The 25,863-nt window shown below is 38.7% G+C and overlaps 1 protein-coding gene across 5 annotated transcripts in view; it reads left to right on the top strand.

Annotated features, from left to right (window-relative positions):
• Positions 1-25,863, top strand: part of CDK8 (cyclin dependent kinase 8) — a 114,845-nt gene that overhangs the window by 77,132 nt on the left and 11,850 nt on the right. Inside the window, exons 5-13 of one of the 5 annotated variants that reach the window (XM_029210233.1) lie at positions 1,498-1,555; positions 3,885-4,016; positions 10,695-10,838; positions 13,289-13,358; positions 14,169-14,241; positions 16,830-16,927; positions 17,543-17,621; positions 17,748-17,903; positions 20,183-21,459. In XM_029210233.1, the coding sequence (XP_029066066.1) occupies positions 1,498-1,555; positions 3,885-4,016; positions 10,695-10,838; positions 13,289-13,358; positions 14,169-14,241; positions 16,830-16,927; positions 17,543-17,621; positions 17,748-17,903; positions 20,183-20,308 (936 nt within the window). In that variant the 3' untranslated portion in view covers positions 20,309-21,459. Of the gene's footprint in view, positions 1-1,497; positions 1,556-3,884; positions 4,017-10,694; positions 10,839-13,288; positions 13,359-14,168; positions 14,242-16,829; positions 16,928-17,542; positions 17,622-17,744; positions 17,904-20,182; positions 21,460-25,863 lie in introns of those variants that run through there. The other 4 variants (XM_029210232.1, XM_029210231.1, XM_029210230.1 and 1 more) reach the window with 4 other exon arrangements.

Raw genomic sequence — 25,863 nt, 5'->3', positions numbered from 1 at the left:
CGGCATTTCGCACGAGTCTCTGAGACCTGGTTTCCTCTGAAGCAGGCTGAGCTCTGCAGTGTCCGTGATGAGCAGCTTTGTTGGCAGCTCCACGTGGCTCACAGGGAATGTTGTTAGTGCTGCACTTCCTCTCGGTGCTTCACCAGCTATCTCAGTGGGCGGGAGCGTGGAGCGTGTGTGTGATGATGGACATTCTGAAAACATTTTCTTGAACAAAACATTATAGTTATGGTAATACACGTCCATTTAAAGCTTGCTACATAAATTACCTTCAGAAGGGTCTATTAGGAAGGGGCACTGCACTGCTCAGAGACGGGGCTCATCCTGCTACTGCCCCCCACCCCCATCTCTGTGATTGTATTTGGGGCAAGTCATGCACTCGCTCTGGTGCCTAGTTTCCTCATCTTAAAAACTGTAGGAATTTTCAGCCTTTGAAATGTATGTGCTACCGTTTCAGCAGTGTTTTTTCACTGAGGATAAAAAAATAATTTTGATCTTTGGTAGTTGGTAGAATAATGTACTGTAAGTTATGTTTTATCAGTAATAGCATAGGGGCTGTCATTAAATATGGTCAGGGAAGCCTGTGAATTGGTTACCACTGTAAACAGCCTTCATTAAAATCTTTAACTTGATTCCAAGATTGCTTTGATGGGTATTTGAAAGGCGTCGTGATCTGGTTTCACTTTTATTTGGCAGACTGGTAGAACTGCAGTCAGACCAGGCGGATGGCAGGGTGGCAGCCTGAGAGACGTTTGGGGACTGCCTCTTCCTCCTTTCCCTCTCTCCTCCTTGAAGAGGGATAACCCTTATGTGTTAGTATAGTAGATGCCACTGTGACAGATTTTAGATGGCAGTTAATCTTGTTATCTTTAGAGACTTAAGAACTGTTTGAAATATTACTTTTGTAAAATCTCACTTTAAATGTTAGCTTCCTTTTTTATTTAAAAATGAAAACCTCAAAGATGTTCAGGTCATGGAAAATTCCTGTTACTCTGCTAACTCATTTAGAAAAGACTTTATTAAATTGACTTCTCTATAATTTATTTGAAACATAGGTACATATTATGCGGTTTCCAAAAAAGGGTATCAGGTGGTCCCTTCCCTGTAATTAACTTGCTGCTTAGTGTTGAATTATATTTGAAGATACATTTTCCCTTGAAGTTGCAGGACATTTTATGTAACTGAAAGAGTTAGAAGGAAGCACAGCATTTTAACTTTCTGCCAGCTGTTCCGCAGTAGTGAAAGCAGACTGATAACAGGGCCAAGAAAAGCCTTAGCTCTGCCTGGAGAAAAGCACTGCCATATTTGGCCTTCATGAAGTTGCATATTGCTTTGCATATATACACATAAAGTTTCTTTGGTGACTTCCTGTGTTTGATTTTAATTTTTGAGTAAATGTGGTTTTTTTAAAGGTGGATTTATGTTATATTGGCATATTGTCTATTTAAAAGAAACCACTACTGTCTACTGAAAAAAAACACTATTTTGTTTCCACAGAAACCTGCTAATATTTTAGTTATGGGTGAAGGTCCTGAGCGAGGAAGAGTAAAAATTGGTATGTTATATCTTTGATAAGTCACAGTGTAGCACTCTTTTAAAACTTTTGCAGGCAGCTTTATCACTTCTAATTTTTGCTGTAATAATATGCATTTATTCATATAGTTCCATGTGATCGAAGCCATTTCTAAAGAGTATACATTAAAAGTGAAAAATGTTTCACACTCTTGAAAGGTGTCAGACAATCTTTAGAGACTGAAGTGTTCTAATTATAAAATAAGCCATGCAAGTTTCTTAGAAATTTTGCTCTCATTAAAAATAGCCTATAGAGGTGAGTGGCTTCTATCCATGTTAGAAGCCAGCCTCACCTTTAGTCACAAGGGCATACAGTGTACTAGTAATTATACCATCGGTTCTGTTTACCTGAGCCACATTAGGTCAGAACATATGCCTCTGTTAGCCTCATCTAGATTAGGAATTACAAACTAAGGATACCACTGAGGCTGAGTAGGTTCTAATGAGCCTTTGCCTGAAGGGAAAAAATTAACAAGCGTTCTCTACCTCGGCATGTTTTCTAATAGCTCTGTTTTCTTATATATCAATGCAAAATTTTACCCATTCCTGGTCTGATAACCTATAAGGATAGAACTAGATTTATTTTTCCTAACTGGTTATTTTTTCATTGTCATTTCAGAGTTGTGTTTGTCACATTTATTCAGTTTGTTTTGTGTGTGGATAGAAGAAATGTAGTAACTAAATTATATTAATTTAAAAGCAGCAAGCAGGCTTATGGGAGTATATAACAAAGTAAATAGGAATTTCTGATTGTAAGATTTAATATGAATTAGAATAATCAGCTGATTTGTACCACTTCACCAACAAAGAAAAACCCAGGTATTCTTAACCCTTCTTCCCTACCCTCCCCTATAAATTCCCCAAATCTCATTTTCTACTTCTAATTAGACTCTTGAAATACTCTTGATATAAATTTTGCAAGTGTTTTAGTAGTGCGAACATTTGACGCACCTCGAAATGCTCCTAGTCATTGACTTGCTTTGAGAACCAGGCCCTGTCAGTGCTTACCATAGTATCAAACGCCTGTTAAGTCCTTACATGTGCTTTTAAAGGATTTCATCCAATCCACCTTGGTGGTATCAAAGTCAAATGTAAGTTCCAAGCATGCAAAATCTAAAAGACCCAGCCAAACAGTATTTACAGATGTGTTCTTTACTGTAAGATTTAGGGGAATTTTATATGTTAAAAGTAATCTAGTTTGGAATTATACTTCTGTGTAACATGTATGATGTTGGCAGGTTTGGGGGCCACTAACGGCTTAAAGTATTCACATTTAAGAAGAAATATTAGTTCTTCTGTAAACCAGTATTTAGTAATCTGACTCATGGTTTTAATTCTTTGCCAAATTTCTGTGGGTTTCTTTTTAACCTCTGTAATTAAGTAGATTAGACTGGGGCCTACTTCGTTAAAAATATATATTAGGAGAGCAAAATTAAACAAATGGTGGATGAATCTTGAAATTTTCGAATAGGTGGTATGAATAGTGATTGTTCATTCAGCGTGTGTTTGGCAAAAGCAATGTGTAATGACACTGTACTTGATGCTAAAAGGGGGAGAGAGATGAAAAAGAGACAGTTTTTGCCTATGAGAAGGTGGCAGTTTATTAGGAAAAATGTCCATGCCCGAATTACCACGCTGTATATTAAACCGTGTGAAATGCCGTGAACTGTATCTCATTACAGCTCCAGCTCCGAGATACGAGTTTATGACATTTGTCAAATCACTTAATTTCTTCTAACCTCAGTTTCCTCATTTGAAAAAGGAGGTGATTGAATTATATGATCTTTAAAATCTTTTCCAGCTTAAAGAACAAGCATGATTCTTTAAAGAAAAAACTCCACCCAGATAAATGGGGGAAATAGTGGCATTATGATACTGTACAGTCAGCTTCTGGTCATACCAGTGAACATGCTTATTGGTGCAAATAATGGAAAGCCTCACCCTAACCGATCTAGTTTCTTGGTGCTCGTGACCGATGAAAAGAATGGGAATGCAGCTTCACAGCCCCGTCCCAATGGTGGTAAGGCAGATGGAAAGAAGCTGCCCGGAGGGTAGGGTCACCCTTGACCTCTGGCAGCAGAGTGTGCCTGTAACCCAGTGGAGGAGCGAGTGACAACAGTTGGCAATGAATGAAGATCTCAAACTTGTTTTATATTTAGACTTCTGAAAGGGGTGAGATGTTGTGTTGGTTTTGTTAGTTTTCTCCCCCCGGAATTCACATTTTTCATATCTTAATAATAATAGTAAAATTAGAGTAATCAATGAAATTTGTAAAAATCTGTGTCCTTAGCATTGCCGTTATTTCTTTACAGCTGATATGGGCTTTGCCCGATTATTTAATTCACCTTTGAAGCCTTTAGCAGATTTGGATCCAGTAGTCGTAACATTCTGGTACCGAGCCCCAGAATTACTTCTTGGAGCAAGACATTATACCAAAGCTATTGGTGAGTAGAACTAATTAAAATTCCATGACTTTTTAAAAGTGGCTTTGTTGTTGTAAAGTATACATATTTCTGTATATTTTTAAATCAAGTAATATAGAAAATTATAAAAGTAAGAGCAAAAGCTAACATAAAATTCTACTCTCTAGAAATGCCATCATTAGCATTAGGGGTGTACCATTCCAGACATCCCTTTCTGATAGATAAATAGATGCTAAAAAAGTTTTTAAATATATGGGACTGTACTATGAATTCTAAGTAAAAAGTACTTTAATTTTACTTGAAAAGAGAAATAAATACAGTAAAATTTCTTAATCGTTGAACTTCAGACAAATGTTTCTTTCACCAAAAGAAATACTAGCTTCTAAAACATCCCCTTAAAATTAAGGAAAAAAGATTATGAAAATAAGTAGGCGTTTAGAACATCTTAGTTCACTTTTCAATTTTTGATAGTATTGATTATCTCCCTATTTTGAAGAATTAGGAAATTAGTGCTCTTCTACTTCTTCCCCCACCAACCTCTCACTTTATAGTACCATTGTCATCATTATTATTATTACCACTTTGTTGATGTTTACAGCATTTATTTTCTGTTTGCAAACCGTAATGCCCACTGTTGTTTATACTTAGGCTACATATTGTAATGGATTTGATGTTCAGCTACCACAATCCTTTTATCACAACTTTTCCATTAATGACATCTTTATTCTGCTTCATTTTATTTGGTAGAATGTTATCATCATGTAGTTTTTTCTTATGTGTTTTGCCTTTCTTTTTTCCTTTTTTGTGTGCCTTTATTGCTTACTTAACTTGTTCTGTGTTCTCCAGGATGGTGTTAAACCCATTTTTATTTTTTTTGGATAACTCCACCCACAAGTCTTCTGTATTTTGCTCTATTCTGGATTGGTTTTCATCCCAGTTTTTCCGTTTTTTATTCCCCTGGGTGGGATCTGTTTCTTTCTGGATTTCATTATTTCATCCCTTACTTTGCTACAGCATATTCTTAAGTAACCTATCTTAGAGGTAAATTTTCTAGTTCTTGTATTTCTGAAAAAAATGCCTTCATGATACTTTCCAGTTTGGTAGGGATTAAAATTATAGGTACAAAATGATTTTCCCTCAGAATTGGGTGATGCTCATCCATTGTCTTCTAGCATCAGTGTTACTAATGGAAAGTCTCACATTGATCTTGTTCTCATTCAGTGGTGAATTACCTGGGGTTTTGTCCTTTCTGAAAACAAATAGGACTTCTCACCCTTGTATTTCACAGTGGTGTGCTGGCCACTTGGTAGGCACATTCAGTTCGAAGTTTATGTTCCATGTCTGTGGGAAATCCTCTTGAGCTAGTCTTGATTGGCTCCTCTGTGTTTTTATTTCTCTTTCCTAAACTGAGTATAGGCAGATGTTGGATTTCTTGGATTGATCCTTTATACCACTTTTCTTCTCATGCTTTTCTGCCTTTGTCTTTTTTATTTCTAAGAACCCCTTCTTATTCTCTGATTATTTTTTTTTAACATATTGTATTGCTTTATGGAAAAAAAAAGCTTCTTAAATACACTGTGAGGACAGTGATAAAGATGCTTTTGAATTGTTTGTAATTTGCTATATTTCTGGAATAATTATCTGTGTTTTCTTTGTAGTTGCTTTTTTTTACTGATATGTCTTGTTCTCTCCCTTTCATGTGGCTGGTGTTCTTGAACTGTTTGTTGACCCTTGATGTCTCTTTGCATTTGAGAATCAGGTTACAAAAAGCTGCTTGGGAACTTAGTGTACATGGATCAGAGGGCTCATAGATTGGCAGGCTTTACTTCAGGGTGATCCAGCAGAGAACTACCATTAACTGGGGAATCCTAAATGCCAGTATGCACAAGTCTTTGCACTGAGGACGTTCAGATTCTTTAAGGGAAGAATCTCCAACTTATGGCCCAAGCTTTGTGTACCTGGTAGCCCCAGGGCAGTAGTGGGTGGGCAGGGATCAAGTGTTCAAAATACAGACTTTGTAGCTGATTCTCCAAGCACAGAATCTCCCCAGAGCAGTGCGGGGCAAGTCTGCTTCCCACTCAGCAGTAATACTGCGGGCTGGGGCCTTCTGAACTGTTTGCAGAAATGTTTTTATTTGTATCTCTGCTAGATCAAGTCTGCATATGTCCAGTCTCTTTTCATCCATATCTTAGTCAAAATACTCCCTCTTCAGAGAGAACTTCCTTGGTCACACCATCAGCCTTACCCATCACACTTCCGTCTTCCTGTCTGAAATCCCCTACATGGGTAAGCCTTGACCAGCTGTTCACCACTGGAGGCCATTGCCTGCATGGTGAGAACTGAGTACTCTGCTGAGTGAGTGAATGGGTCTTGTCCCTGATTGTCTTCTCTGGTTCTCTCTATTACTGTGGATTTGGACCTTTATTTCTTTGCTGTCATTTCAATATATACTCAAGAAGAGGAAAGGAAAAATACCTGTAATCATTCCCCCATATTAATCTTGAATCCAGCATGTCTTTTTTCACAAAATCTTTTATGTTCACTAATCTTTATACCTGCTTTGAGATCACATTTTATTGTATAGAAAAATAAAGGTAGATTAAGTTAGTCAGGTATAAGACTTTTCTGTACTATACCGTTGCAACTTTTCTAAAAATCTAAAATTATTCCAAAATAAAATATTTATTTTTTTAAAAGCCAATTAGGAGGAAAAATAAAAGTTATTGAAGCTAGCCCTGTTTTTGAATGTATATTACTACCTAAGCACACATTTGGTTATCTTTTTTACAAAGGTATTCTAAATGGTTAAGCATGAAAACTAATATGATACATAGGTATTTTTTCCACCTAGAAAATGAATATTTAAAAGCAGTGTTACTTTTGGTAAGACATATTAAGAGGCTATACAAATAAGGAAATAATTACCTAATTTCAGCTGCTGTTAACAGAAAACTCAACACTGAATTGGTTTAAATTGAGTAAAAAATAAACTATAACATAGGTTTGTGACTCTGGCTCATCATTTATTACTTTTTTCTTAAGAAATCTATATTTTATTGTGAGCATTGAGAATTGTATAAGCTGTTATTCACCAGGACAGTCTGCAGTCTAGCAGTTTTAGGTCAGGGCTGTTTGTCACAAAGCTAGACTACCAGCTGTTAGACAGATTCCTTTGTTCAAATGGCTTTATAATTTAGCAAAGAGAAGGGCTTCCTCCTTCTCATCAGCATCAAAATTTATTGGATAACCGTTAGACTTTTTAAAACTTAAGAGAAACCAAAATGAACGCAGATTATGTCGTTTACCCTTAAGGGTTCTCCATCCAGTTGAGACAACAGTATGACTGTGTGCATAAACTATGTTGTCATCTTTGAACAACAGAAGTAACCAAGACTAACGCTCTGACTTGTAGCCTTAGCTCTGCCACTCGGGGAGGGGGACGGTGTTTAGGCAGGGTGTTTAGTCCTTTATGGCCTCATTTTTTGAAGATGAGAATTTAGCCTAAATCATCTCTTAGATCCCCTTCAACTCTGAAAGTTCTGTGACGTTGGATAGAAACCACTGCCTTCTGAGGTAGCGGGAGCACAGAGGGAACTGACTTGAGGGCAGATGACTTGAGACCAAGGTCAGTCCCAGTCCCTCCGCATATGCCTGGCCTGGCCCAGAGCAATACTGGAAAATGCTTTCTTCTATCAAAATGTTTGCTCAAAAAAGTGATAATGTAGATATCTTACAAATTGCTTTTTTGTTTGAGAGAGAGACAGATATCATATATAAGCCATTTTAAATATAAATTTTAAAAAACAGAATCCAGGAGTAGAAAATGAAACTTCTTCCTTGCTTCCAGTCTCTCTCACACGGTTCGTTCGTCCAGCTCCACAGGTGGGTAGCCTGAGCGTGCAGTAAAGCACTCAGCACATCCCCACCACCACCCTGAAGGCACTTGCCTAGCGTTTTGACTTCCCTGTCTGGTAGTTGTAGTAGGCTCAGCAGATAGAAGAACCTTTGTGGTTGAATTTACCTATTATTTGCTGGATATACGTTCATTTTAGTGGTCTCATTTAGAAGGGTTAAATCTGCCAGTGGAGTTTGGTGGGTTATGTTAGACTGAAGGTGCTAAGAAGAAGCAAGAGAGCATAGGGGAAATCTGAGCACATCAGCCAGCATGTTCCCACCCTCGTGGCGAATAGATCTTAGTGCTGTGCTCATTCACTCTATTGTATGGAACTGCAGGCTGAGTCATTAAACCCAAGAGAGAAAATGATAGCTTGGTCAACACTGTGCTCCTGGGGACAAAGTTTAATTCAGTTTTGACTGTTGGGGGTTTTGTTTGATTGACCTTGTGGAGAAGGCTGAAAGAGGGGTATCAATCTTTAATTAATAGTCAACTAGGGCAGTCTTAAAAGTTTTACTAAAGTCTGAACTTCAATGAAACCGGGAGGATGTGAGTTTACTCTTTCGTTGAGATAGAGGCTAACTGTTAGTACACTTGTTGATGAAAACAAATTTAACACATCTTTCCGCCCCCCATTTGGTTCTGTGTAGCCCCCAGTTGCGGTCCACTTTGCCTGGTTAGCTCAGTAGCTACACATGAACATCACATACTTTGAGAAATAGATGGGATTTGTATGTTTTTAATTTGGAAAGTCTTTCTAGAAGGAGTTTGACAGGTAGGTGAGCAGGAAGGGACTTTTCCCTTGGCACAATCTGAAAAAATAGGCAAGATAGGAGAGACTTGTTTACAAAGATTTAGAAATTTATCCGAAGTAATAGCCTGATCAGCTAAGTCAAATTCGTGATTAATGTCTGGATTTGAAGAAGGGAAGGATGGTGAAATTGATAGAAGGTGAAAGATAATAGAAAAGATAGGAAGAGAGGTTATTTAGGGTAAAGTTAAGCAAGGTTCAGTAAAGTAATTATGGAAATCCTACTTTCCTGACTTTTTTTTTTAAAGCAACATAGGATAGCTAAACTATTTACTTACCTCTCATCTTCCTTTACATGTTTTATTTTTTTGTTCGAGTTTTCATAACGAGGCTGAGTTGTTACAGTGTCTCTTGGGTGCTATGAGTAGCGTTTTACAGATGCAGACTGACCCCCCGGCCCTCTTGGTGACCCCACTCAGCTTGCCTATCTTCCCTTGGATTGAGATGATCAAAGGTTAGCTTCCTATGGGATAACCATGTATAAAGAATAATCACAAAATAATTAATTTTCCCGCTTACTCTCTGGTAGTAAAACGAAAATAGCTTGGCTTTTATTTCTTGATGAGACTTTTCCATATGGTAGTGTTGGCCAGACTTGGTTCTCTGATGGGGGAGAAAACTGATGGGCAGACAGTGTCATTTTTAAAATCACCTGCTGTGGTCTCGTTGGTCATCTTAAAGTAAATAGATGTTTACCTTGTTACTTTGAAATGTAAGTGTGATAATTTTACATTAAATTAACTATCTATATTCCAGTTGTAGATTTTAGGAATTTTCAGTTATTTATAAATTAACATTTTCCCCACTTTCTATTTAAGTGACCATTATTAACATACCTGAATAATCGGCCTTAATAAAATAGTGATGTTACTTTGTCCTTCTATAGCTGTGTTTACCACAGGTATTGGTTAGGTCGGTGAGAAACCACTTACTGAGTGGCTGCTGTGTGCACAGCATTGTGCTGAGTGTAGGGAAGTTACCGTGGTCGATTTAGGGATTTGTTGAGTAGAAATGGAGGCTTTCAGCTTCAGATTCCAGGTTGGCATGTATATCTTTCCACTGCCAATAGTTCTCTTAGTAAGAATTTAATGTGAATGAAAGTTAGCCTGTATCTTAAAGTGAGTGAAGGAAATTTGTTGTATAAAGAGGAATCCATTTGCCTGGCTTTTAAATAATTCTTATGAATTTGTCACCTCTGTGCCTATTTAAAGGTAGTATTTTGCCCCATATTTTCTTGTCTTTATAAAACACTTAAACTTGCAAAGTCTGACTCTGCTATAGCATGGAGAAACACTTGAACAAAAAGCTCTTCCAGTATAAATACTGTTTCATTAGAATATTTGAGGCTAGGCATTGTCTTTTTCTTGTTGGAACAGTACCTTGCTAACTAGTGCTAACATGGCAGGATAATTGTTAAGCTTCACAAATTAATAAGTACATAAACTAGATAGGAATAAAAAATATTTTTTACCTCAAAAAATGGTGCTGATTGTTTTTTGCACAATTGTGCAATTGTGCACAAAATTTGCACAATTTTGCACAAGTATGCACAATTTCACAGGCTGTTTGGGTTTTCTGTTTGTTTATTTTTTTGTTTCGCTTTATTTGTTTATGGTTCCCATGTTCCATCTGCAGCTTTGTATGTATTTCACAGATAAGGTAATGTTTGAAGCACTTAAAACTCACCAAAATTGTTAGGTAATAAATTCGATTAAACTTGGACTGAGACCACTGGGTGGGATGGAGGTTTAACAGGGAATGAAACACTGGGGTGGGTGGGGTGGGAATATGTATGTACAGACAATATTCCTTGATATTTATAATTGCTAGGAATTAATATGGCTTATTAGGGGAGAAAAAGAACTAAAAAACACTCCCTGCCAACATAAAAATGCATTTTCTTTTGGAAAGAACCACTTTATTTTCCTCCTTTCTTTTTTCCTTTCCTTTTTTTTCTTTTCTTTTCCTTTTTTTCTTTCTTTTTGTTTTAAAGATATTTGGGCTATAGGGTGTATATTTGCAGAACTACTAACGTCAGAACCAATATTTCACTGTCGACAAGAGGACATCAAAACTAGTAATCCTTATCACCATGACCAGCTGGACAGAATATTCAATGTAATGGGATTTCCTGCAGGTACACATTATGTTTTTGTTTTTGTTTTTAAATCACTGTTGTTTGAACTTCGATAATCTTTATTGGAAAGGTGTATATTTTTAGCTGATGAAAGCTACTCTTACTCAATTCTCTGTGTTGATGACTTGCATTAATCAAAGACCCATAGAAATAGCAAAATTTGTAGAGTTCACATATTAGCATAAAATATTTAGGGGTTTCTTGAATTTGCAGGGTGTATTTTTGTTTCATTTTGGTTTGGGGTTTTGTTTTGTTTCATATTTAAAATGATTGCAATATCTGTATTTAAAAGGTGCCTTTAGTTCTCACCATTGGAGATGAAATAAAATTCAGTAGTATATATTTTTGTCTGGCAGTATATATAATAATTTCATTACTTGGTATTTGATTTCAAATTTTGAACAGTATTTCTGTTTAGGGCACTGTGCAGTACATTGTATTGAATAATAGCGTTTTTTGCTATATAACTCTTGTCAGTAAGAACATTCTTTGAAGTTAGAACAGTCAGGATGTGAGTGAAGGGCTCACATTGCACAGTGACCATGCCTGCACTGATTGCAGCAGGGAGGGAGTTGTTGGGTGTCCCGTCACAGGTTTTAGATCTCTAGCTGCATCCCTGTCCCTTGTGCCACAAGACAGCCGTTCATCACCCACCAGAAACTCTGCCCAGAGGTCCAGAATAAAGAAAATTTGTTTAAAATCCCTACATAGTTCTGGCTAGTCAAGTACTTATTAGAAGTTATTTCTTATTATGAATTTTTCTTAGGTCTGTAACTCAAAACTAATACAGAAATATCTGGGAGTTATAATTCCACATCCCTTGTAAGTGTTAATTATCAGTAAATGCAGAATAACTATCTTTCTCCAAAATTGACATTTCTACAAAGATTGCTTTGTTGTGATGGGAATTTCATTTATTCACTAAATATTTATTTATTGAGCACCTGCCATGTTTCAGGCACTGTGTTAAATATGAAATATTGTTCATATAACAGACATGACTCTTGCCCTCTTGGAGTTGACATTGAACTGCTCTAAGGAGAATGTTGAGAGAATGGGAGTAGTTCGAGTAATGGGGAGAATGGCCTTTTCTTCCCACCTCTGAATGTACCCATCATTTCAGAGGCCCCAGGGGAAAGAGCATGGCTTACAGGGGTGGAGTTGGGGGGCAGCCTCCATTGGTGATGGTTCTAAAATGGTTCTTAGTATGTGGTTCCACAGTTAGGGTAGGCTTAGCTTATAAGGAACCTAAAAGGCAGGCAGCAAAATTTAGACTTGTGCTAAAGAATGAGACTCTGTGATAAGTTCTTGAGAACTAGTGACACGGCTTATGTTCAATCTTAGATTAGTATGGCAGGGGTATGTAAAAATCAATTTAAGAAAGGTAACTCAAGTCAGGAAACCAGCTGCTTACCTGTAGCGGTACTCCAGGTATAAAGTGATTTGGATGGAGAAGAAAGAATAAAGATATAATTTTTGACAGGAAGCATGTAATTGAGGAAAGAATAAAAGATTATCTCAGGATTTCTAGCTTGAGAAATTGACAAAAACAGAGAAATTGAACAAGGAAGTAGTTAAGGAGAAAATGCCATTTAGGAATTTAAAGCATGTGTTTAGTTTACAATATGTGATATCTGGAGGTTAGGTAGCAAATATTTTTATAAGTCAGTTGAAAGAAAAGCAAACCTCTGAAGGTCATTTAAAAGCTGAAGTGCTGTGAAGCTACCTGGTAGAGTGCGGGCACCTGTAGGCTCGCAGTGAAGTGCCCTGAGGGTGACAGCAAGCTTCTAAAAAAGCGTGTGGTGTCTGAGTAGCTCTAATGCCAGCAAGACTGATCTAGGCATTTCCCACCTAATGTATCCAGTAGCTGGAAACTAGCCAGGGCACCAGCTGACTTGTTAATATGCTAGTTGCATCCTATTCTGTTCCATTTCAAAGAGCTGCTCCTGCTTACCTTGATGACCACAGAAACCAGTGTATTTAATGAGGGGAAAGTGAGGAGGGCCATGGGAAAAGAGGCACAGCTTAAAGCTACTGAGGGGGGAAGATAGTACACTTATTGTTGAGGAGATTGGGTGCTGATTTAACCAAGAAATTTGGTGGGACAAGAGTGGTTTTACGAATAGAAATAGAACTATTAAATAACAGAAATATTTGTTAATAACTTGTTCCTCTGTTGTTACAGAAATTGAGGTAACTTATAGTAAAACATGTAGAAAGTAGGCATTCAAAAAATAAAGTTAAAAAGAGATAGATTGAACTCAGTACAAGGTATGGGGAATTGCATTTACATGTTTAAGATGTTTACTATAGCTGACCATTTATTTGAAGTCTGTGCTTTCATGGAAGTTAAAAGTATAGGACAGGTAATGAAAAGTGAAGTAACCTTTATTAAAATTCTTGAGAATAGGAACCTAGACAATATAAAATTATATCAATGTATTTCACAGATAAAGATTGGGAAGATATAAAAAAGATGCCTGAACATTCAACATTAATGAAAGATTTCAGAAGAAATACGTAAGTTGGAAAGAAAATAGACCTTTTATTGATTTTTGCTTTTCTAGAATTCTTAGTATAAGGTTGAATACTCAACATGGTAGAATACTCAACACAAGATCATTCTATTAAATAATTTTACTTATTTAGTCTAATAAATACTTTTGCATTATGATAGTCTTCATTTCTTAAGATGTTTGAATGGTGATAGAAAGAAGATGAATATCTTATATTAGCAGCTGATTTGGATATGAGAAAAAAAGTCAGTTCATTTCTTTCCATATTTATTACTTTCTGGAAGCTGTGCATCCATGGAAAGTATCATAGCTGAAGCAGTAAGAGACTGAAATAAACAAACCTTGCTGATAGCCACCTGCCTACCCACCCAGGTTGGTTGTAAATTTAAGTACGTTTTAATGGAGAAGAAGGAATATTTCATTTATTCTCAATGTAAGATCAAGGGGATTGGGAGAGGGATTTTATAGACCTGTGACAGATTTTTTTAAATTTGTATTTATTTTAAACTTACTAGTAAGGCTGAGTTAAACTCTTGACCCATATGTTATTTAAGATAATTGTTGAGATAGCATTCATGTGAACAAAGCCAAACAGTGTGTATATTATTCATGAAATTATCTTGCATTTAATCCATAGTATCCATTCAGAAGTGACTAGTGTGAATACTGAATGAAATATAAAATTGATTGAATACCATTTTCAATGTATGTTCTGTGTCGGTTATCATTAAAATAATTCTGTTCGGAAAAACTTCAGCCAATGTAAAATTAACCTCATATCTAATATAGCTATTTCATAGTATTTCTCTTTCAGGTATACCAACTGCAGCCTTATCAAGTATATGGAAAAACATAAAGTTAAACCAGATAGTAAAGCATTCCACTTGGTAAGCATTAGAGAAAAGTACTAAACAGTACTAATGCATTTCTTCCTCCTGGTAAGCCCAACTGAGGCTTTTTTGAGTCAATTTCTGTGGTTACTCAGCACTTTTAGAATTCTTTAATAGTAATACTAATGCAGAGATCTCGCTGGTGCATATAGTAAAGATATCAAATACTTGTTTTTCTAAACCCATTAATTAGAAAAATTAATTAGAATTTCTAACTAATTAGAAAAATTAATACTAATTTTTCTAAACATTAATTCACAGACTTAATGTTTGGTTACATTAGATTTTCTAAAGAGAGTCAGTGTACCAAGTCTGTCAAGTCATTTTAAAAATTCCATTTATTGGTTTTCATCAGTTACTTTAAAATTTCAAAGAAGAATCAAGATGAAAACAATCCCACTGTTCAGAAATAAGTTTTACAGATTACCTCTTTATAAGTTTACCTCTTATAGACTTGGCTGTTAAAGGTCCTTCAGGGACCTTTATGTGCTTTTTCTGGAAGAATATGAGAAATGTAGTATGTAGATAGTATATAATGGAAAAATGATTTGACCTAGAATCTAAATGAATCTGCGCTATCAAGGTAATTTGTGACATTATATTCAACTATTGTCAATTTAAACTTGTTTACAGTAAACTTTCCATTTTTACATCATAACAATTAAAAATGTTTTTCAGTTTTATGGTTTTCAAAAAAAGTAATATAAAGGGGGAATTTGGGGAAGCGGGTTATATTTTGCTTGGCTTTAAATTCTTTTAATCCTTTATTCCCAGTATTTTTAAATGAGTTCATTAAATGGGAATTCTTTTACTTTGAAAGGATTAAGCTTTCCTTTATTACAGTACCCAGCCCCTTGGCAAATATTTCTTGTATTTCTGCTTTTTCTTCTCCTTCTCCTCTTCTGCTTCTGCATCTTCTTCAGTAATTTTTTATCATGTTGTGTATCATACATTTCATATCTAATCAGCAATTTAAAAAGCAGTGCTTAACTGACCATATTACCACACAGTGTATTATTATCCAAATCATGGCTTCTTATAATGTACTTAAAATAGTACCCAAATTGGAAGGTAAGTTAGATCCTTCAAGGTTATGGCCTTATTTATTCTAACAAAATAATGATAATAGTGGTAGAACAAAAGTCACAATTTAGGGGAATTATCTTACACCCCCCCAATTCACTGCTACTCAGTCTAGTCTGAGGAGACTCTCGCTACCACCACCACCAAAAAGTGTAGAGAGATAGGCTTCCTTTACAGCTTACTTGCTTGTTTTTACTAGGGTGACCTATCTTGGGTGGCTCCATCTGAAAGCTCTAATACAATTCCATTAAAACTGTTGAGTATTTTAAGTAGCAAATGCATGCTTTTCCTTTCAATCTCAAAATAAATTGTGCTTCCACTGAAATATCAGCTCATTAAAATTAAAGCCTCAGCATCCCAGGATTTCATCTGCATTTAAAAATATTTTCTGTCCATTTGTTCTCTGATTGTGTCATCTCCCACTGTCTCCACATGTCTGCTAGTTGCTTGGTTTTCAGAGTATGGTCATAGGTTAGCGGCACCAGAGACATCTGGGAGTTGTTAGGAAGTGCTCCAGGGATGACTCTGGTGTACTCTAAAGCCTGGAAAACACTGCATTAGATCAGAGATCTAAGCTAAGAGACTACTGTTTAGATCTCTTAAATCACATATTTACATCAAATACTCTAGTTCATAGAGCCTTCAGTAAATTATATTTCAGCCAAAAGATACTGAGTTTTCACGTTAGTGTGACATTGCTTTATGTAATAATAGTAATAATAATGGCTAACACTTATATAGTGCTTTCTTTGTGCCCAGCACTGCTGTAATTGCTTTCCACATATTAACTTGTTTAATTCTGAAAATAAACTTATGATAAAAGGTACTGTTTTTAATCTCCATTTGAGAAATGGGGTTACAAAGTGGTTAAGTAACTTGTTCAGAATCTCTCAACTAATAAATTCATAGCTACACCTCTGCACTTTACGAACTCTGTGCCAGCCACCACATTTATTCAGACCAGCGCAGAGCTGTCAGGAGGACTCGGATGCCCGTGCTGTCTGGTAGGGCAGCTCCAGCCACGTGTGCTTGCTGGCATGACTGAGAAACTGATTTCTTAATTGGTTATTAATTAATTAATTTTTAATTTGGTTTAATTTAGTTATAATTCATTTAGATTTAAATCTAAATAGCCACATGTGGCTGGTGTATTATTTGTGTTATAATAAGTTTTCCCCTTAACAGAAAATACAAGAATTTTAGTCTCATTTTAAATTGGATATAGCAGTTTAGGGAGAAGGTCATTGGTTTAGAGTAAGAAGACATAAGTTTAGTTACTTCTTGTAGGAGAACCAAGTGAGATAATGAGTCTTAGAATGACTAAAATGTAAATTATTACATTAAATGGGACAATTGGGAGATTTTTTTTTGTTAGTTTGGGGGAATAAATACCCTCCAAATTCTGGTGTTATTCATCAGAAAACATGCCTCCCAAAAATGTGCCAAAGAGTATAAAACTAAGAGAAGTAATGCAGTGATGTATTTATGATTTGTGGTTTCAGCTTCAGAAGTTGCTTACCATGGACCCAATAAAGCGAATTACCTCAGAGCAGGCTATGCAGGACCCCTATTTCCTAGAAGACCCACTTCCTACATCAGAGTAAGTGATCAATTTATTAACTCACTAGCATGATAGACTTTTTTGGTGCATGCTTTATTTTAGTTGTCAGCTCCAAGTTGCCATTGCTCTTACATGGGGACCCAAGGAAATCCTTATGAGAAGTGAAAAATGAGCTCTGATGATTGAAGTGTCGTCAGGGGTTTTACAGCTGTCACTCCTTCAGACTCCCTGAGCTGGCTCACTGCTTGCAGTTACAGTATTGTGTTCCAGTTGCAGACTCCATTCCCAAGTATATTTGTGTTTCCATATTCTCATTTTAAATGCAGTTTGGAGAGTAAAATAGTGACATTCCAGCTGAAATCTATCTTTTGGTTGTGGTGATAAAAAAGGAGCCTGGGATCAAAGAAGAAAGCTGAGTCCTATCAGATGATCATTGATTATTTTTATACAATGAAAAGCCCTCCCCTGGCCTGCTGTGACGTCACTGCTTAGAAGAAGAGATTCATTGTGTCACAGCGGCATGAAAGGTGCTTATATCACAAATAAGCAGGCAGAGGGTCCATCTTAAAAGATGGAAACAAAAACCACTTAAATGCAGCATTTGAAATATTGATTAGTATACCCGAAATCACTTTTCTTTTTTCTTATGATCAGCGTTTTTGCCGGTTGTCAAATCCCTTACCCCAAGCGAGAATTTTTAACAGAAGAGGAGCCTGATGACAAAGGAGACAAAGTAAGTATTAAAGTGCGCTTGGCCGCTTCTTGTTTGATTCGGTGCCACTCTGCCATTTCCTGGCTTGGACATGTTCTGTTCTCCTCCTGAGCTGAGCTTTATTTTTGTGTTTAACCACTTGAGAAGAACCAGCAGCAGCAGCAGGGCAATAACCACACGAATGGGACCGGCCACCCAGGGAATCAAGACAGCAGTCACACCCAGGGGCCCCCGCTGAAGAAAGTGAGAGTCGTCCCTCCTACCACTACCTCAGGTGGACTGATCATGACCTCAGACTATCAGGTACTTCCCGTCTGTTTCGCATTGACCTGCCTTGTCAGTATTGCATGTGGGCTTGTGACCACTGGAAAATGCGACGTCGTTAAGAAAATACCGACCTTTACATGCCTGGGAGACACGTTGACATGAAGAGTTATTGGCATTGAAAGCACTTGGTGGTACAGTAGAGGGGGCTTAGCCAGACTTAACATGATCAGATGTAAATTATGCCATTCATTAACTCTGTGACCTTGGACAAGGCTTTAGCTTCTCATCTGTAACATGAGACGGGCGAAGCCTAACCTGCCGTTGCCGTGGGAACAGCTGTGGTGAACTTCAGCACCCAGCGTACAGTGGGCGCTCAGGAAGTGATGCCTGTCGTTTCTGAAACCACAGTGTTTAAGGACTCAGGCTTCCAAATCCCAGCCCCGCCACTGACTTCTGGGCAACCTTGAGTAGGTGGTTCAGATGTTCTCAGTTTCCTCATTTGTCGGATGGATGTGGATGATGGTCAGCGTGAGGCTGTGGTCAGGATTCCATGAGCGGACGTGAGCTAAGGACAGTGGCCGGCCTGACTGACAGGCATTTAGTAGATGACACCACTCACCTATTCGTTCTTATTATCGTCGTCATCATTAGAATTCTTAGTAGCGTTCACAGTGCCCAGGACACACTTCCTGAGTGCTGGTGGTGGTGCTGGTGGTGACTGTAATCATGGGAAGAGCTTGCTGAGTACTTACCATGTGCCAGCTCTTCTACTAAGTATGAAACAGACATCATTTCCTCCAAGCGTTACAACTCTGTGAGGTCAGCATTATTGTCGTTTCAGAAAACTGAGGCTCTAGAGGTTAAGCCCCTTTCCCGTGTTCACCCCACGAGCTGGAGGTAGACTCAGGACGCAGACTCAGATCTGCTGGGGGTGGCTCCGATGCCACTTGTGGGTCCTCTCAAGTGACATGGTCAGGTCCTTTGCCGACAGACCCATTTTGAACATCGTGTACCACTTCCCTGCTGGTTCTAATCCTGTTCTCAACTGATCTGGATTTCAGTGTGGAAGCATACTGAAAACTTGACCAGTTAGAGTTATTTCCCTACTAAAAGAGAGAAAGAGGTCTTAGTAAACTAATACGGCTCCCAGAGCCTGCGGCTACACCTCAAGAACTAGACATGAACTCTTTGCTATGGTTAACGGGAGGTCCAGCCCACCAAACCCTGGGAATCATTGTCTGCCCGAGTAGTAATTGTCCTCCTGTAAGCTCACAGACAGGCGTCTTGCGGGTTGATGTTTGCTCCACTACCTTTTCCTCACCACCTGGAGGGAAAGAACGCACCTCTCGGCACAAGGATTGTTTGCACGCTCAGGTGGTGCATCCTGAGCATGAAAATGGAGCAGGTGGAGCATGCTGCTGTGCTTCTGTTTGTTGAAGTTATTATTGTGGTGGTTTCAAAAATAGCATTTCTGACTACAATTTCACATGTCCACTCTTTTTAAAATGTTATTTTCGCTAGGGTTGGCAGAATTTCAAATTACATGATTTATTAAACATGCTTTGAAAGAAGAAAGTATTAAATCACGGTTACTCTTTCGTAGTGTTTGTCTTGGGGAACTAACAGTATGAGAGAGAGGTGCAGGAGTGGGAGTAGCAATAGGAGAGATCAAAACTAGAGGACTCTGAACGCTGCCCCTTGCGCTGCTTGTAGAGTTGAGAATACCACTCTTCCTACATTTTAATAATTGTAACTTTACTTTTGTATATCACTTGTAGCAGAAAGTAAGATTCATTAATGTAAAGGGCATAAAAATACCTAATGCTGAAGAAACGATTCTGCGGTCCCCTTTTTTGTCACATTCATTTCTGTTCTTTAGTCATGCGTGTGTGTTGAGAGTTTTCTATTGAAGAAACAAGCATGTAGATTAGCTTTGAATTTCTTAATGTACACATCATTGAGTTCAAGAGTAAGCATCCCAGGCAAGTTAGTTATCATTTCTCAGGTAGATACAAAACAGCATAAAAGGGAGTTCCTGTTACAGAAAAAAAAATGAACTGCACAGCACAATAGTAAGACTCAGCTTAGTGTTATTTTACCAGAAATACTTCAGACCTTCATAAAGAAAAGTTGATATTAAAAGATTTGGGGGTTTTGTCATTTTAATTCTAAAGCCAATACATAGCACAAGACTTTTAAAATTCTTACTGCCGTAAAATAGAAGACATTTCAAACACACATAAGCCTTGCCGGCTCAGGATACAGCCAGCGCTTAGAACACCTGAGTCACATCTGCCCTCCCTCTCCTTTTCCAGCGTTCCAATCCACATGCTGCCTATCCCAACCCTGGACCAAGCACATCACAGCCACAGAGCAGCATGGGATACTCAACTACCTCCCAGCAGCCTCCACAGTACTCTCATCAGACACACCGGTACTGAGCTGCATCGGATACTGTCCATGCACTGTCGCTGTGCTGCAGGGCTGCCTGCGGCTCTCGGCGGGAACCTGGAATGGGCCATGAGAATGTACTGTGCAGCCACGTAGTCAAATGTCCGGTAGCCGAGTTCCACCACTTTTCACAGATTGGGGTAGTGGCTTCCAAGTTGTACCTTTTTGGAGTTAGACTTGAGAAGAAAGTGCTAGCACAGTTTGTGTTGTGGGTTTGCTACTTCCATAGTTTACTTGACATGGTTCAGACTGACCAATGCATTTTTTTCAGTGACAGTCTGTAGCAGTTGAAGCTGTGAAACGTGCTAGGGGCGAGCATTTGTCGTTGTATGTGGTGAATTCTTCCAGTGTAACAACATTATCTGATCAATAGTACACACACACACAAAAGTTTAACTGGTACTTGAAACATACAGTATATGTTAACAAAGTAACCAAGACTCAAAATGAGATTATTTCGGTACACCGTTCATTTTAGTGTCTTAACAGTGGGTTGATTCCTTTTCTACATTAATCAGTGTTTTTTGACCAAGAATACTGCTTGGAATTTTTTGAAAGTACAAGAAGCCACATAGTTTTTCCAGGAAGGTTTCAAAACTCCCAAAGATTGATTTCCAACTTATGAGTTTGTTTTTACTTTTAATCTATGACTTGACTGGTATTAAAGCTGCTATTGATAGTAATTAAATATGTTGTCATTGATATAAACCTGTTTGGTTCAGCAAACAAACTAAACTGATTGTCATAGACGGTGTTTCATTTTTCCTGTTGGTGTTGCTGACTTGTGAGCATGCTTTAAAGATGAAAAAAGCATGAATGATAACTTCCTTAAAAAGGTGCGGCATCCAATTCAGATACTTTGTCCTGATTTGAAAGCTGGTTGGTGTAGTGCTACTAAAATTTTGTTCAGTTCATTTTCTTTTTAAAAACTTGTTCGCACGTTGTTTAGGGTGCCCTTACTTCAGCAAAGGAGAAGGAGTAGGAGAGCCTTAGAATTTTTGAGGAAAAAGAAAACCTATAACATACAATGTACTGTATCAAACTATTTTACATGAATGACACAAGTATTCTGAATTTAAAGAAATTGAACATTGTTAAAAACAAGGTGTTATGTAATAAATTTATTTTTCATAAATCAAAATATGGAGTCAGTTGTATTTTTATATACACAAAGGTGTTTTATTTTAAAACGTGCCTTAACAGGTGGCCTCCAAATAAATCTCTTCAGCTGTTTTCATTAATAATATCTATATCTTCTGCCTCCATAATGAACTAATGACTTATGGTTTAGATACGGATTCGTTTCTCTGTTACACTTAGTGCTATAATACAAGATGTGAAATAGACACCTTTCTAGTAGAAAGAAATCATAATGAGCCTTCCATTTCTAGAATAATGCTGAATTCTGTGATATGCTGAGCCTACTTTGACTCTTTTATCCCAAACAATTATTTTTACTCCCTCCTTCAACACAAAATACAGAAGATTAAGAAACTACCATACTCCTTTTCTTAAAAATTCAACTCATTCATATAAAGCTATTCTAAAACATGTTAAGAACTGAGGAATTCCGATAGTGAGTGGCCTGACCCTAACGGTAACGGTGGTCTTTAGGAGCTGAACCCGTGTTTCCGTGTTGAGTCTTCCTGCCCCAGTTCTGCACACGATCCCCAGATCTGGCTACAGAGTTCCCCCGCTGTGTCACTGCCGTCAGTCTTACCTGTATTTCCCTTCCGCTCTGATTGTCTTCTGCTTTCTTCTCCCTGCCTTTAATGAAGTGCTTTTAAACTTAGTGTGTATGAGAATCATCTGGAGTTTTCTGTCTTCTCGGGGTCTGGCCCCCGAGGTTGTTCTGGTAGGGTTGGGGTGGAACATGGAATCCTCGATTTCAACAGGGTCCCCAGTTGGTTCCGATGCAGTAGTTGAGGGACACGCACGAGGAACGCTCCCAGGCTGGTCTAAAGCTTGAGCAAACAGTAGCAGTTAAGTGGCTCGGAGAGAGGGCTGCTCTGTTGACAGCCATCTTCTCCTGCGTGAATTTCAAAAAGCAAAACCCACAATAACAAATTCCACTTGAAGTGTTGGAAACGTCTCGGGCACGGTCCTCAGATTTCTTTATTCCTTTATCAACCCCCATTCGCTGAGCAGCCCTGCCCAGTCTTGCTGGTGACCATCAAATTCACAAGTCCAGCCTCTTTCCTCCCTGAACTGCAGACTCATATATTTAACTGCGTCTGTGACAGACGACAGACACCCACACCTGCCGTGGTTCTCTAGCCTGCTCCCTGGCTCTGCTTCTCCACGAAGCACCTCTCATCCACACCTGACTGCTTTCTGTCCCTTCCCTGTTCCATCCCAGGCCTCTCCTCTTCACACTTGCTCCCTGGCTGCCGAGTCCCAGATTCCCAGCCCAGACCTGCCTGGCACATCTGACCCATGACTCAGATTCTCTCTAGACTGAACGTATCCAAACTTGCCTCCTGCCTCGACTGTCTAGCCTGCCGTCCTACAGACTTACCGGCCTTCCCAGTTGTCCAAGCTACAGGGAGACCTTGGTTCCATGCACGCGCACGCCCACGACCCCCCCCACCCCACACCCGGCTTTTCCTTCAGTGGCTCCCAGCTGCTGTCTCCTCCCCCTTCCGCGCACCTGTCTGCTTCGTCACAGCAGCCTGGGTGGTCCTCCTGCCGTTCCTCCTCTCACCCCCATCCGTGGCAGCCAGACCCCTTACTGTGCCCAACAAGGCTCTGCGTGTCCTGCCGTGTCTTTCCCACCCCGTCACCTGCTTGCTCCAGCTCCAGCGCTGTCCTCACTGTTCCTGGAACCTGCCACGCGCTTGTGGTCTCGAGACTTCTGCACTTCCTATTCCATCTGCATCTGTCTCTCCCCAGCTTCTCAGCTTCCTCCCTCACCTCTTTCAGGTCTGCTCAGATCTTATCTTATTAGAGGTTCCCCCCTTGCACTGTGTATAAGACTGCAGTCTGTCCTCGTCTCCCCACCCCAGCCAGCATCCTGCCCCCTTGGCCCGGCTTTATTTTCTACATAGCACTGACCATCACTAACGTACACTTGCCTCTTGTTTTTCCTCTCCCCGCCCCAGAAGGTAAACTCCACAAAGACAGGTTTTTGGTTTTGTTTTTAAAATGGAAATATTATTGACATACGACACTATGTAAGTTTAAAGTGTACAGTGTGTTGATTTGATACTCATGATTCCACCTATATGACGTTCTGGAAAAGGCAAAACCATGAGGTCGGAAAACAGAGCAGTGGCTGCCGGGGTGCAAGAGTGAGATAGGGATTGACTGCAAAAGGACGTGTGGGAATTTCTCTGAGTGATGCAGCCGTTCTGTGTCTTGATTTTTGCTGCACAAGTGAATGCAGAAATCCTCAGAACTGTGTAGGTGAGTCTTAGTGGCTTTAAATTCAGCCTTAATAAAAAACAAATAGAAGGAAAAAAAAAAGCCTACAAAATCTAGTGTTGGCAACTGGAATGCTCATACATTATTGGTGGGAATATAAAAAACAGCCATTTTGGGAAACAATTTGATGGTTCCTTATAAAGTTAAACGTATACTTACCATATGACCCTGCAATCACACTCTAGGGTATTTACCCAGTGGAAGTGAAAGCATGTCCACATAATAGTCTGTACATGCATGTTCAAAATACCTTATATTATAGCCCGCAAATGGATGTCTATTAACAGATGAATAGATAAATTGTGAGATATCCATGCAGTGAAATAAATTATTCAGCAATAAAAATGAAAGTTTGGTAGAATCTTGATTGTAGTGGTGGTTACACGTGCACATATATGCGTTTTTCAAAACTCATCAAACTGTACACTTTAAATTGGTGATTTGTATGTAAATTGCGCCTTAAACTTGATTTAAAATTTAGTATTTGTAAAGCTTTTAGCACATGCCTAGCTTTTAAGCGTGCATAAGTGTTAGCTATTATTAGTGTTTTCTCCAAATGGAAATACGATTTTTTTCTTAAGACTTATAGTATGACCTAGTTCTAGCGTAAGTTAAATTTGGAGTCATTTCATGACCAGACGTTTCCTAGCCTCTCATGAATCAGCTTAGAGTGTTTAAGTGAGCGAAACGGAGAGCTAGCGCATTGATAATCCCAAGGCTGGAATATTCAAAGGTCCCCCTGAATTCAGTAGTCTTCATTAAGATTTTTTTTTTTAATTCTGCAAGGGTTTGGGGCTCCTGCTTTTCTAAAGTGTTACTAAACAATTAATACAATCTTCATCTTGCGTATGAATTTGCTCATAACCTGAATGTTCTTTGAGCGAGCAAGAGAGTTGAATTCACTAGATATTTACTGAGCATTTGGTATGTGTTTGATAGTCCGTTAGGACTTGTAGCCAAACAGAACTGAAACAAACCTCAATCGCCGTCCTCAAACACTCAAGGAACTACATTTACATTTAATTGAGGAGTCAGGATACACACAGGAAACACAATAGTGGACGCCATGACGGGATCAAGCACTAAGCAAAGGGCTGGAACCATGACTCTCCCGTCTTGAGAGGAAGCGGCACCGTGGGAAGGGTTTGGGGTGGGGAGGATTGGTGTGGAGCATCTGAAGAACACGGGGCTTGGGGTCAGAAGACCTAGGTCTTGGCCCTGCCGCTTACTTAATGTCAGCCTTGGTCAAGTCATTCACCTTTTCCAAGCCCCTGTCAATAATAAGAATTGTAATAGTAACAATGATGTTTTCACTGTCACAGAAATGCCAGAAGGCATTGTGTAAAGCAAACTATGCATCACGCTTCAAAGTTGCGTAATTAGCTTTATTATCTCGCCTGGACCCTAAAGTTACAGTGAATGCCTACCATGTGACAGGCACTACGTGAAGCACTTTACACGTAGAATTACTCCTCACGAAAGCTTTGTGAGTTAAGTATTATTTTCCCCCATTCTGCAAATGAGAATAATGAAGTTCTGAGAGACCCTGCCCTGCTCAAACTTATTCAGCTATGTGACCAAGTCAGATTTGCTTTACCTCAGCTTCCAGGACTCAGAGAAAGGAATAAGCCTAGGAATGTCATAGAGGGTGAAGTGTGCATCTGTCCAGAGCACAGAACATGTCCTGGGCAGCAGTAGCCAGAGATGAAATAAATAAGCTTGTGGGCTGCCAGCGAGGGCTGTTTTATTTTCAAATGAAGTCATTTCTTGGTGTGCTTTCCCATTTAAATTACAAAGAATACAAATACAAAAAGAATTTGTATTTTACTAGTTACTGATAATGTCTGTTGAAAGCATACTCAACAATATAAGGGATTTTAAAACCTGACGCTGGTTCAGTAGGCCCTAAAATCTGCTTGATTAATATGCGGTAGTTGCTTTTCCAGTTGAATTTCTGCACTGGCGGAAAATATGCTCTACATAGGCAAAAACAGACAACTAAAATTTTTCTCTGATGTCGTCAGAGGCTTTCACTGTGCCAAGTTACGCAGGACTCCTGTGCACGTCAGACTCCTCCGGGCCCCTTCTTCCTCCAGCTGCTATTACAGTGACTGTGTCCACA

This window comes from Monodon monoceros, unplaced genomic scaffold, assembly GCF_005190385.1.
Source record: "Monodon monoceros isolate NGI ecotype Baffin Bay Population unplaced genomic scaffold, NGI_Narwhal_1 Super_Scaffold_8, whole genome shotgun sequence".
Classification (NCBI taxonomy): Eukaryota; Metazoa; Chordata; class Mammalia; order Artiodactyla; family Monodontidae; genus Monodon; species Monodon monoceros.
This window is presented reverse-complemented; position numbering and strand designations above follow the sequence as displayed.